This window comes from Acipenser ruthenus, chromosome 23 (genome assembly GCF_902713425.1).
Source record: "Acipenser ruthenus chromosome 23, fAciRut3.2 maternal haplotype, whole genome shotgun sequence".
Classification (NCBI taxonomy): domain Eukaryota; kingdom Metazoa; phylum Chordata; class Actinopteri; order Acipenseriformes; family Acipenseridae; genus Acipenser; species Acipenser ruthenus.
This window is the reverse complement of record NC_081211.1, coordinates 27,906,531-27,919,752: the sequence shown is the minus strand read 5'-3', so window position 1 is coordinate 27,919,752 and position 13,222 is coordinate 27,906,531. Positions and strand designations below refer to the sequence as shown.

General features: G+C 41.3%; 1 protein-coding gene across 1 annotated transcript; it reads right to left on the bottom strand.

Moving 5' to 3' along the window:
* Window positions 1-1,243: 1,243 nt before the first annotated feature.
* On the bottom strand, window positions 1,244-12,807 carry LOC117431569 (pantothenate kinase 3). The gene is made up of 7 exons (XM_034052636.3): window positions 12,303-12,807; window positions 9,276-9,628; window positions 8,747-9,000; window positions 8,251-8,427; window positions 7,635-7,758; window positions 6,032-6,157; window positions 1,244-5,571 (listed from the first exon to the last, which is right to left on the bottom strand). The coding sequence occupies exons 1-7, from the start codon at window positions 12,328-12,330 to the stop codon at window positions 5,521-5,523; spliced, it is 1,113 nt and encodes a 370-aa protein (XP_033908527.3). The 5' UTR covers window positions 12,331-12,807; the 3' UTR covers window positions 1,244-5,520.
* Between the last annotated feature and the right edge of the window lie 415 nt (window positions 12,808-13,222).

Genomic DNA, 13,222 nt, shown 5'->3' with positions numbered 1-13,222 from the left:
TAAAACCTACAGTACATGGGTATATTCTGCACACTGCTTCCACAGATGCCTTCAGGTAATAAGGGCAAGGAGGTTAAATACAGTAGATTAAAATAATTGGGGAACGAGAAATTGTTATTGATGGTTCAGTACTACTGGGGCATTGGTAGACTAGAACCACATGATATCATTGGTAGAATAGAACCACGTGATATCATTTTCATAGCGATAACAACAAACGTATTAATACAACGCGACAACCGTGAATAAAGTCAATCAAAGTGATTTATTAAAGCGTACATTTATCAAACAGTAGCCTCCGTTGATTATTGCCAATACGGAAATACAGTTATTGCAAATATATTCCTAGACGGAATATTCACATACAGTTTCAGAATAGGTGTGCGATATCAGCCTGAACTGGGAATAGGAGTGAAGGATGTCCTCTTGAATCTCCCGAATAGCCCGAGAAATGTATCTCGGTTCAGTGTATTGATAGGCTACAGCTCTCACCCTAGGGCGAAGCCCTTGTGTGCACAAAGCTAACTGGTTATTTCTTTAGGTGTTGAGCAATGATTTGGTTGTAAAACAGTAGCTATGCTCCCTTCAATCCCCCTCCCCCCTTCTCACTCAACCTTTGTTCTGTTCACTCTGGACTGGTTTTAGCCAGACCAGTGGCTTGTTATTGTCGTCCACTCTGTTCACGAACTTACATAACCCTTATTTCAAACACACACTCTGACCCTTCATTTGTACAATTGCACTAACTTTCCCATTTCATCTCCGCTCGCAGTTCAATGCCTCTTTAATCAGTGGCAGTGGGAAGTTTTGAAAATTTAATGAGGGCAACTCTTTGAACAATAGGTCAAGCCACCGCAGTGGGGAGTAGAGGCTGTGATAAAGTCATGCTGCAGTCCACATAGCTTACTGTCTCTTCAGAGAAGGGCTGAACAACTATCAGTGTAGAAGGGGGGTCAATGGAGAAATCTGCACATACCGATTGGTTAGTTTATCATTGTATTTCAAATGAGAATCCAGAATGTTTCAAAGTAGGTATTGATGATGAGTGCTTACCCGTACCTTCGTTTTTAAAAGTTGTCTAAATCTGTAAGCCACTTTATTCTAGAGTCTACCTGTATTGCTATTATTACTTTAAAAAAAAACAAAACAAAAAAAAACAAACAAACAAACAACACAAAACATGACATTGCTCCATGCTTGAATTGTAAAAGCGAAGTTAGACTTAAGACTCAGACACTGTAGATTTATTTCATGAATGTTTTATTGCAGAAAATGTAAAGCAGTACAATGATTAGAAGTAGGAATGATTCAGATCCTAAAATGGATCCCACAGCAAACACTGCCAGTAATACACAGACCAGGGGAAGGACATGGTATGGCCACAGTGTAGTAAAACGATAGAGTCACAACATTCACACAAAACAATTAAAAATGTAATGGCTACAAACAATTTACACAAAACAAATTGTTAACAGTATGAACAACCTACAGCAGATGTACTATTGTACTGAAATGGTGTTTCTGTAAAATTAATAATAATAATAATAATAATAATAATAATAATAATAATAATAATAATAAATAAAACTGTTTACCATTGTTCACTATTTGCTTCACAGTACAGACAGGCATCTTTAAGTTACAAGAACCCCTGTGATTCTTTCTGGTCACAAATGGGTATTTGTAGGGGTATGTTAAGAAACACCACCATCAAGAGACCATATAATAAAGCAATGGAAACACATGGGCTTTGTTTATGGTGTCGTTATAGCTATTATAATGGCGATGGATCCTGCATAATTTTGATTTAATCCAGACCACTGTCCCATTCTCGTTTACAGAAATTATGTACGGATACGACTAGAATCTGATGGATAAATTCTGGTACATAACTTAAAATGGCCCACGTAATTGTATAAATACTTGTATTAATTGCTGTAGGGAAACACTGTGTAAACAGATTCTTCTAAGATACACTGGTGTTGGATGTTAAATGTACGCACTACGCTGTACATCTTCTCATATAGCATTGCCTGCGAGAGAAACCTGCTGGTAGAATGGCAGAAATGCAGCAGCTACTCTCCCAAACCAGATACTGGCTGGTCTGGCCAACAGTATACAGCAGACAGAGAGCATCCTAGTAAGTAGGTGATTGCCTGAGAAAATATTGTAATTACTTTTCAACGTTTAAATTTTATGTGTTCTTTTTCTTTCACACAACGTCACAAGAGGAGAGGTGCTGTTACTATCTGGGGTGCTTCCGAAAGTCACGTTACCCTGCGGAAGATTGTACATAGTTCCCATGGAAGGCCAGAGTAAAAATATTTGGCAAAGTTAGCAAGGGACCAATGCAAAGTAAATGCTGTGGAAAGGGGGATTAATTCTTCTTAAAATGCTTTAGAAATCCTCCATGACGGACTGCAGACAGCAGGCAAACAGAAAGTCTGGTCCTGAAAGGGTTAAAGGATTATTACCAACATTCAAGAGGCTGGTGTCATTTTGAGACCCAAAGTCAAGAAAATCCAGCAATAGATGTCTTTTTATACAGTGCATGCAAACAAAAGACTTATTTAGCGACCACGTGTATCTTAATGCACAGACTGCATGGCTGTTCTTGCCTGCATTGGTTGAGGACATGTGGAGGTGTGCAATGCAATACTGTGCAGGAGTCAAGCTTCACATAATGTCGATCCTAGGGGTGTGACTGGGCTCCCTTGCTCTCAAAGAGAACGCAACAGGATGCCTGCTTTAGAGAGGCACCATGCACATTTTAACCCTTTGACATTGGGAACACAGGCATTCAAATAGGTATGGGAACATACCCTGGGAAGTAAAGGGTTAACACAAATGAGAAAAGAAAACTAATTAAGTACTTAGACACTTGATTGGCTCTTTAAAACATTCTTCTTTTTTTTTTTTTTTTTTTAACCTTTACACAAACAGTACAGGCCCTTCCTCAACAACAACCATTTCTCTTATTTACATGCTAACGTAGAATTTAAATACTTGTCAGTCATCAAGTTAAAAAATACAGTGTACAGACTACCCAGCCATTCTCAAAGTTACAGTGGTCCAGACTTAGTATTTCAGAGTTATTGTTCAGTACAGTCCATACTGTAAAGACACAGTAAAACACAAGGCAACCGCATGCCAGAACACAGGCAGAGACTAACTCTTTAGTGAATGTGTTGGGTCTGTCAACACAACTTCTGACACATCTGCTTCTGCCTACACTTAGAATTAAAGAGTGCGAGCGCTAAAATGCAAGAGACAGTTTATAATGTTTTAGAAAAGAATATATATATATCTATATTTGTTACAAAAGAATGAAAATAATTTTAAAAAAGTGCTTCAAATGGTCAAAAGGGGTAAGACATTTGACCTAAAAATAGCACTTTGTTGGGTCCAACAGGAGACTGGGGGGGACAAATTGAGTTAATGCACCCCGGGTGTCTCAAGAGCTCTCAGAATCATGTCTAAGTTCCAAGTACATTAGGTACACCAGAGCAAACCAGTAGCATGTCTCTCACCAGTGGGTGTAAGAGCAATGTGCGTTTCTTACATCTACAACATACAGTAGTATGATGCAACACACACACCCTGCTGGTTCATCTGAGATACTGTCTGCTTTTCCACAAATTAAACTGCACTTAAACTGATGGCTTCACATGAGGTAGATGTGTGAGGACTTGCATGTGTTGAGAGCTTGGGATCTGAACAGCTGCCTGGCTACTTCAGAAAATGAAGATTAAGGTAAAAAGCCACAAGGATTTGAAAAGTTTCAAGCACAAACACAACCCATCTACACTGCGAATGTCCAAGCACAGATTAAAGGCATTACAGAAAAAAACTATTATTAAAAACCAGAAAAGGTCATATGGATATAAAGCAGAAAAAGAAGGTGGTCTGCCACTCCTCTGATACGTCATGCATTTAATCTGTGGGTTTATAGTCCACACTGCTAATTATAAAATAAGTAATTAAGACTTATTATAACACTGAGGTCTCAGACTGTTGAACTGTGACCCAAGTTTATTCCTGTGCTCTATATAAACCGATAAAACACTGGCTGGTTCAGGACCTTCAGATAAAACTGTTTAAAGCATAATGATGTAGAAGGCGTAATGGCAAACTTTAAGAACAATACCGTACAGCTACACATGCTGTATTTACAGTTTCAATAACGGTAGATTGACAGCTTACAGCATTTGCTTGAACTGTCAATACCACAGAATGCAGGCAGTGTAACTTGTACTTCAATATTTTACAGCAGTGTTGAAAACTTGCACGGTACAACCCAGTGGCTGCTGTATATATATTATATATATATATATATATATATATATATATATATATATATATATATATATATATCCATACTGGAATGACTAATCATGCCAAGTACAAAGCTCAAATTAAAAGCAACCAAATCAAACATTACTCTGAAAGACAATGAGACCAATGCAGATTCACGCAAGACTACGAGGCAAGACGTGTGTGTTACAAGAAACATATAATACACGCATAGATTAAAAAACATATATTCAAAATGACAAAAACAACTTTACAATTACTTAGCAATGTATACCGCCTGAGCTTTTTACATTATTTACAAGTGATGAAGGTGTTATATATATATATATATATATATTCATTTCTGGGCGTTTTTGGGCAACTGAGCGTTGGGTAAATAGGTACTGTGTGTATATATATATATATATATATATATATATATATATATATATATATATGCTTTGTGAGTATGGCCCAGTGCCTAGTTGGCCTAGTTTCAGTTGTGTAAACTTAACAGGAGTTTTTCTCCATCAAAAAAAAAAAAAGGAGTTAATTAAACATAAAGATACTGAACATGTCTGCGCTGTTCAAGTTTGTAGACTGCTGTTAATGCTGCATGTCGTCAAGATGGCTAAAATGCTCAGCTACAGCAAAACCTTTCAGAAAAAAGGATGATTTTTTTTTTTTAAATCTAAATGATAAATAAAAATACATGTTCACCTTAATCTCTCTGCATGTGGATAATACAGACTTCACAAAAAAAAATAGAGGGGTCAAGTAGACAAGCGTTTCCTTCATCATTGTGTACATTTGCCTATTTGAGTTTCTTATATGTGTCACCTCATAGTACAAACCTAACTATTTCGCTAATACACAGTATAGACATTCTTCCCCTTTTCCTCCTCTGCTGTCCTATACTGTAGAGTATCTAAGGGGCTTACAGGTTTCATCAGCACATGAGTCAGAGGTTGCAGAGCAGCAGTCAGTAACTTATTATACTGACCGCTAATCAAATTGGACCCAAAAACAAACTGCAGGTAGGTAATGATTTTGTTATTGTTGCAAATAAACGAAAGTCTCACTATACATTACAGGAAACCTGTCATCTCTGGCTCCCTCCACGAATTCCTATTTAAAAGCTTCTTTCGCAGTGCTTGGGTTTCCAGTCGGACCAGGCGGAGGTTACCTCACCGTCCCCATGCAGCGGATGAGCATGGGGCAGGGGCTCTAGTCGACGTCAAGCAGACCAAGGAGGGCACCCACTGCCCCAAAGTAGCCCTACAAAACACAATTAGACATTTACACGGACATTCACAGGGCACGTGCAGGGATGGAAACAAGACCCCTATTGCATAGCAGCTTCACCCATTCCAGGTTTTAAAACAAGCCCGATTAGCCACGGTGTGTAGGTAACAAGCTCAGGTGCGTATGATCAAACTCATAGTGAAACCAGGAATGGATCAAACTGCTATGTAACGGGAGTCGTGTTTCTACGCTTGCAGGTGTATTTAAACAGAAATTCACACGGCTGGAATCAGTTTTTCAGTCCTCGTGATACATCTGTTTATAGCCCCGGATAAGGACTGGGAACCACTACACTTTCACCTGATGGCTTATCAGTTGAGCCCCGTCTCACAGCTTTAGCATGCTGGACACCCGAGTGAGAAAGAAGTACGGGGGTTCAGGGAACCAGTAAACGAGACCCCAGCAGTATTCACTCTAGTAATAGCCCCAGTACCTCGTGTTCAAGGAACAGCGCCTTCTGCTGCCCATGTGACCAGTATTTCAGTGCGTCGGACAGGAGCTTCATCGACAGGGTGTTCACACGCAAGAAGTTGCCGACAAAGACCACTCGGTCTATTTTCTAAATGGAAGAAACAAACCATTAGATACTTAACTAACAGGACTCAGCTTCTCCATAAACGGTTTCTTGTGGCTACATCTTGACATCATAACGTATCTAATTGTATTTGAGCTTTTTGCCTGGTGCTGCTCTCACAATATCACACATATCAGTGAAGGAAGCAAGAAAAACAATCAAACCCTGGCCCATCCATTCATTCATTCACAATACAATACAAAAGGATGCATGTGTAAAATAGCTATCTTGTTTAGTGTAAAGGGTTGGGATTGTTTGCTCAGAAGCAGCGAAACACAAAAATGCTAGTGTTAGTAAAATGCATGTTTCAAATGGAAACCAATGGATTCATGATTGCTACTTAATTGAGGAACTGAGTTCCCTCTGGCCCACAATGAAGTGCTGAACCACCATCATCATTAAGGGCATGCTCACAATGCAGCCCAGTTTTGCAAGACCACTCGAGAATATGTGACAGTATAAATGCTGGGCCGAGGAAGCAAGGTGGCCTCTGGATATTCCAGCCCTGGTTACAGTAATAGAACCATTAGAAACAGAACAGCAGAGTCTTCGGAAATTCTGCAATGGAACAGGAACAAGCATATCAAGCAGGCAGAGACAACCCCCAGACCCATTTCCAGAACTTTTCCTCGGGGCGATGTACTGTTATGCTGGCACAGACATTAATGTTGATTTGCAGCTGCACTGAGAAGTGCTCGGTGGGGAATAGGAGAGCTGCTTCCTGAGCTGATGATTGAAGAGAGGGGCAGGGCGGAGATGAGTAGCAGCACTGCTATTCTGAGACACAAGCTTCTTGCTCCTCTGCTGAAGCGTTAGAAATCAGTGATCTGTGTAGCTGGGTATAGGGTTATTTAGACTTAAACCTTTATCCAAACTAAAATAACTACTTTTATTTGGTTTCTGCCTAGTAGATCATGAAGGCACTATCTACATGCTTGTTGAACTTTACCTCAATGAAAACCTAGATGAATTAAACATTTGTTTGCCCTTAATTAACAAGAACCTTGGTGAACAGATGACCATTGGCATTTTAAATAAATTAGGAGCGTTTTTCTATCACGGAGCCTTTACCTTCTTGAGAAGACATGAATATTTTGTATGAAACAGAAACACAATGAGACTGGAGGACTGGAAAGTTATGCAAAATTCCTGACCACCACTGTATCTGTATAGTGGAGGCACAGAGTCATGAGTAGATGATACCAGGTCTTGTGAACAGGTGCCTCCTCCACTGGTAAGAAGGACGCTCTGCTTGTGCTGTGGCCAGGTGCTGGGTCCCCTTGTTTTCATAGCCCTGTACAATGCTGCTTGATTCTCAACTCACAAGGCAGCACTGTAAAGAAGCCAAAAGCAAGGAGAGGAGGGGTCTCCTCTGCACACTGTAACGCAGGGTCTCCTCCGCACTCTGTAACGCAGGGCCTCATCTGCGCTCTGTAAAGAAGCTACATGTGTGCTTGCCCACCTCGCTCACAGCGCACATCTTTGCTATCCAGCCAATGTTGTTGGTGATGGTCACCAAGGTAGCTCTTGCCAAGTCCTCTTTACTGACGGCATCTCGCTTCTCTTTGTGGATCATGTTTCCAAAGCTGAAAAGCAGGATTGTAAAAGAGTCTCCTTTATTTTTAGGCTCTCAGCCAAGTTCCCAACAATACGGACAACCGAGATAGTCTTTTCAATAGGAGGGGGTGGGGGACTCGTAACAAAGGGTTATAATTATGTGCTCAGAAATATTTCTGCTAAAGATCGCTCTGCCCAGTACAACAAGAGGACAGTTCAAGTGTCTGTTGTTATTTTTACATTTACTTATGTTTTTATTTAGTTTGAAAATTCACGGATGGTGAATGTAGAAAGGTCTTTGAAAGGTGGACATAAAATAAATTTAGCATTTACTGTTTAGCATTTACTGTTTTTCAGGTAAGAATTTACATATTTAGGAACATGTGTTATATAATAAAGCAAATGATCAGATTGGAACGTGGCAACGCTATTTTTTTCTGCTTTAATAAATATTATGTTTAAATCATGGAATATCTAAAAACCCAGACCTAGTTATAAATACATCACTTTAACTTGTTCACCTGGAAGCCACAGCCCATCCTGGCAGGTCGAACCGTTCATAGTGCCCGCCGTAAATATCCTTCACCAGCTTGTCCGCGCGGGTGCTGTCCCCCTTTGAAGCCATCTCTAGGGCCTCCTCAAAACTGTCACAGCCTGTCAGCAAGCTGCACAGGCCCAAGAAAGTCCCTCCTCCTAGACTAGAGAGAGAGAAAGACAAGCACGGTCAGTATTCCCTCCCAGCTTGGGGGGGCTCCTCCAAGGGTTGTGGTCTAGTGGGAAGGGCTTGGAGTTTCTGGCTGTGCTGCCGACTCACACAGAGTAACCCCACGGCAACTCATTCTCCTCCCCAGTCACACCTTCCAACGCAAAGAAGCAGAAGAAACGGCAAAACAGAAATGCTACAAACCATGCACTCGTGATGCAAAAGCAACAGAAATGCTACAGTGTTGCATTTTAATAGGCTACAGCAAACACAGTGTGCTCCTGTATCGTTTGTCTGCCTCTGCAGTTCTGTACCTGGTTCCAGACACCCTCTTGTAGTTGTCTTTGGAGTACACAGCCAGGATGCTGACCCCCGAGCCAATGTTGACCACCAGCAGGGGGTAGGGGTCCTCCAGGTTATAAGGCATCTTCTGGCACTTCTCCGGTTCCATGGCGTTCTCGTAGTAGTAGCACTCAGCCTGGCCATTGAAACTGGGGGAATCGATGTAGAGAAGCCCTTTCACCAGGCAGTCCAGCTCGTCTTTTTTGTGCAACTGCAGGTTTCCAATCTGGCAGAGAATAGAAGGATCCACAGTGAGACAAGGTTCCAGGTAGGGAAGGCTATCCGAGATCGTGGGGAAGTGAGGAAGCATATTAGCGTTGCGCTGTGCACTGCAGCCATAAGGCTGGAGCACCGTGCTCTGAAAGCAACACCAATATGCTCCCCCCCACCCCCTTAAAAAAAGAGCAGGCAGTATGAAAGAATATGCAATCAAACAGGGCTGGATGTTAATCAGTTAAGAAATAAAAACTATTAGGAATGTGCAATCTCCCTCGACCCTACCGTGCGGAACTCCTGCTCAAACTTGAAGGCCCCTCCGCCGGTGGCGCAGAGCACGGTGTGCAGGGTGGAGAAGTTCTTGTCGTGGCCCATCTGGATGAAGGTGGGCAGGTCATGGGTGGGGAAGCGGATGAAGTGCAGGTTGCCACGGCGCCCCAGCAGGGTGTGGTTCTTGAGCTCCAGGTGGGTGTCGCGGATGCCCGTCGAGCCGTACGCCACGTTGGAGGTCAGGTACTTTCGGATACTCTTCAGGCTCTCCACCTCCTCCTGCTCCTCCTCTGCCGAGATGTCGATGGGCTCGAAGTACACCAGCTTCACCAGCGTCCCGCCGATGTCCATGCCGAACCAGGGGAAGGCTGCAGAGACACAGTCGCAGCTTACCAGGGTTTGCCATGTCTGTCGAATGTGCTTCAGTACCTCTCTTGGCTTTCCAATGTTTATGTATGCTTTACCATGCCTTTGTTATATGTTGCTATGTTTTTACTATGAGAAGCATTTATAAGGGTAGTACTGAATTAATTCACCATTTACTAGCCCTGGTGCAATTCTTTGACTGTTCAAACCACCACTACTTGAGATGTTATGAAAGATACCAATGCAAAGAAAACCAATGCATAAATTATGTCTGAAATAAATAACACACATTTTACTGTAAAGAAGAGCGTTTGTCTTCTTTCTTTAACATAATAATTAGATGAGGCACCAGATTTATTTCACTCCCAAGAACATTCGGACATGAAAACACCCATGCTGGTCCCAGCACGGACATTAAAAGAATACATGTGCAGTGCATCATGGTGTAATAATGTTAATTAAACTTTAATCTACAGTGGTGAATGAAAACAATCTTCTGCTTCATACACTTTCTGGGTTTCATCCAAAGGAAGCTGTTCTCCCCACCTCACATAAGTGGTTGGTGCCTCTTTTGGGAAACACAAAGGGAAAACACAAAGTTAATCCTAGCCAATACTTTAAGCTAAGCACTGAAACCAGGACAAGAGGACAACAGTATGAAATTAAGCAGACACAGACTTAGGACAGAGGGCAGGAGACACTTCTTTACAGAGATAGGTGAGAGTGTAGAATGGGTTACCTAGTCATGTTGTTGATGCTGAATCTTTGGGCTCCCTTAAGACCCGAGTTGACAAGACTTTGGTGATCAACCAGCTACTAGGAACCAAACACCTATGGTATCATATGTTCCTATGTTCTTATAATTCAACCAAATTAAATTAAAAGTAAACAAAAATAACAAATGGATGAAAAGTGAGAAAAAAGGAGTAAAGGGCAATTCAGCTCTTAATGTCTCTGTGTATTAAAATGTTCTCTCCTGGAGAGAAGGAGCCCTTTACTGACCACTGCATTATCACCAAGTGGGTTGGAAGTCCAGACAAACAGTGAATTGTTCAGTGCATAGCAGCTATTCCATTGCGTGGTTGGCCAACCTGGCTGCTGTTTCATTCTATTTCTGTTAAGGGCTAACTAGAGGTTCTTTACCCCATGCTGTGGAGCACCCTGCATGAAGGCACTACAGTGGGTGTGGTTAACATTACACAGTCAAGTGCACGATAAGGCACAGTGTTTCAAAGCTCGATTCCTCCCAGTGACCTCGGAAACCTGTGTTAAACCCTTCCATGCTAGCTTGTTTTTTTTTTTTCTGTAACAGTTATGCTCATCGCTATAGAGGTCCAACAAAAGTAACGCCTATAAACAAACTAGTAACATCACTGCCCCCTCCCTTTCTTGTTTTTTCTTGTTGTTTTATGTGTTGGGTAAGCTGCTGCTGAATCACATCATGGGCTCCAGTTCAGACTCCAATGGACTACCTGCAGTCAGACAATGTGACCTGCTACATAGACGCCACAATGCTTCTGTAGAATATTTGATTGAATGTAAAATAAATAAGTGAAAAACACTAAAATGGAAACGCTGAGTTACAATGAAGCCTGCAGACACCATCCAGAACCCCTTCCAACAGGCAGACTACTAAGAAGAATCCATTAGAGGGGGGCAGCCTGTGCGTCTGCAGTAACCTTTAGGGAAAGTAAACTAACTGGACCACCAATAAGGACTGCTTCCCGATCCAGTGGAGTGCACAGTCAAGAGGATCTTATAGAGGGATGCATCAGTTTGCATCTCTGGTATAAACCTGGACCACACAGCAGCTGTTTGACTAAGCAGATCGTGTGGGAGAGTCCAGTAGTGACGTCAGCCACAACAGGTGTCCTGATTGTAGACTTTAAGTGTACACTGTCTGCTTACAGAGTAGTGTTATGCTCTTCTGAAGCTGCACAATTGCTGATTAAAAAGCCAGGCCTACTGCAGATAAGGGAAGAAAATTAACTTTCCTAATTTTCAGTGAAATCAGGAACATGTGAATGACATTTTCCATGACAGCAACGTCAGAGCAATTCACATCCTGCCACAAACTCCCAAAATAACCGTAATGTCAGTTATGTGATATATTCTATGCTGAGAAATAGGATTTGATCTAGGATTCACAATTTTCCCCAAGGTGTCGCTGCACGCTATGTAAAAAGCTATTGTAAAAATGTAACATTCAGAACTTTAACTCCACTGTTTTCTATAGCATTCCAAATCTATATAAAATCTAATTTTTTGACATAGGTGTGGTGATTCAGTGAAATAGGCAGGCAAGTCTCGCTATCTATTTTATTTCATTATGCAAATTCACATTTGAGGAAATAAACACAAATATCGGCAGGTATATACCCGACTTGCATGTCGAATTCTCCTGCACTGCCAGCCCCATTTAAAAAATACCATAAAGAGAAGGGCAAGACAAATACTTAATTATTGCAAGAAATGTCAGAATCGATTCGCCATTCCCGAAAAACACAAACGGTGACGTGACCGTGACGCTGTTATTTAGGGGATACATTATTAAACTAAGGAGGGAAAAAAATACATCACCCAAACACAACCTGATCAGTCGAATCATTTATTAATCGCGTGTGTCTACAATGTTTAGATCAGACAAGACGGTTTAATAAAATAAATCTTACTTACATGGTTTTTTGGCATCCTTGATTTTCATTTCTTGCGAAGGAGGCTGAATTCTAGAGCTTGCGTGTGTTTGTGTGTGTACTGACTGGCGCTCATTAATTTATAATGCCGTCCTATGTTTAATTTAGCTGCGCTGCATCCGCAAATTCACTCTGCTGGTAGCACGTTAAAAGCACACTGTGTTACACAAACGAAATAGCACTGAATTATCGTGACAAGACCCAGCAAACCTCCCCCTTCTACAGCAGTTGTACAATAACACTGTCTACGCCGCGACTACGGTCAATTACGTATAAAGAAATATGTATATAAACACCTTCGCCTAGTTTAAGTACTCTAAAACGAGTCTTTAGTAGAATTTGTTTTAAAAAAATAATAACCTGACATTAAAAGACAACAAACACAGCTCCACTACATACAAGACAGTAGCACTCGGCTAATAATCACACTGCAACAGCCAATGTATCATACCATACAGTGACACCAGGCTACGCAGAATATACCCACCTTGTGATGCTATGAGTCCTGGGAAACGTAGTTTAGCGCCCTATAAGCCACGACTGGCAAATTCCACGAAAACAACTACAACACCCAGAGTGCATCATAAAGTTAAGGAAGTGCATGAGGCGTGGTTAGTTTTTTTTTTTACGTTGGAATGTGGTATGAGGTGTTTCTTGTGCTGCTGTGGGGTTTGTGTTAAAGTGTATGGTGTAAAGTACAACACACATTCAATTAGATATCGTCAAGGACGTCCGAGTCGTCTGAACCAATCAAGTTAAAGGAAGAGATGGGACTTGTATAAGAAATAAAGACCATTGACATAAATAAAAAAAAAAGCTTATTACTGGAATAGGAAGCAGCTATGCGTCTGGCTGCGTGAATTGCATAATTTATCAGCACTGGTCACGGTGTAAGGAGCAGTG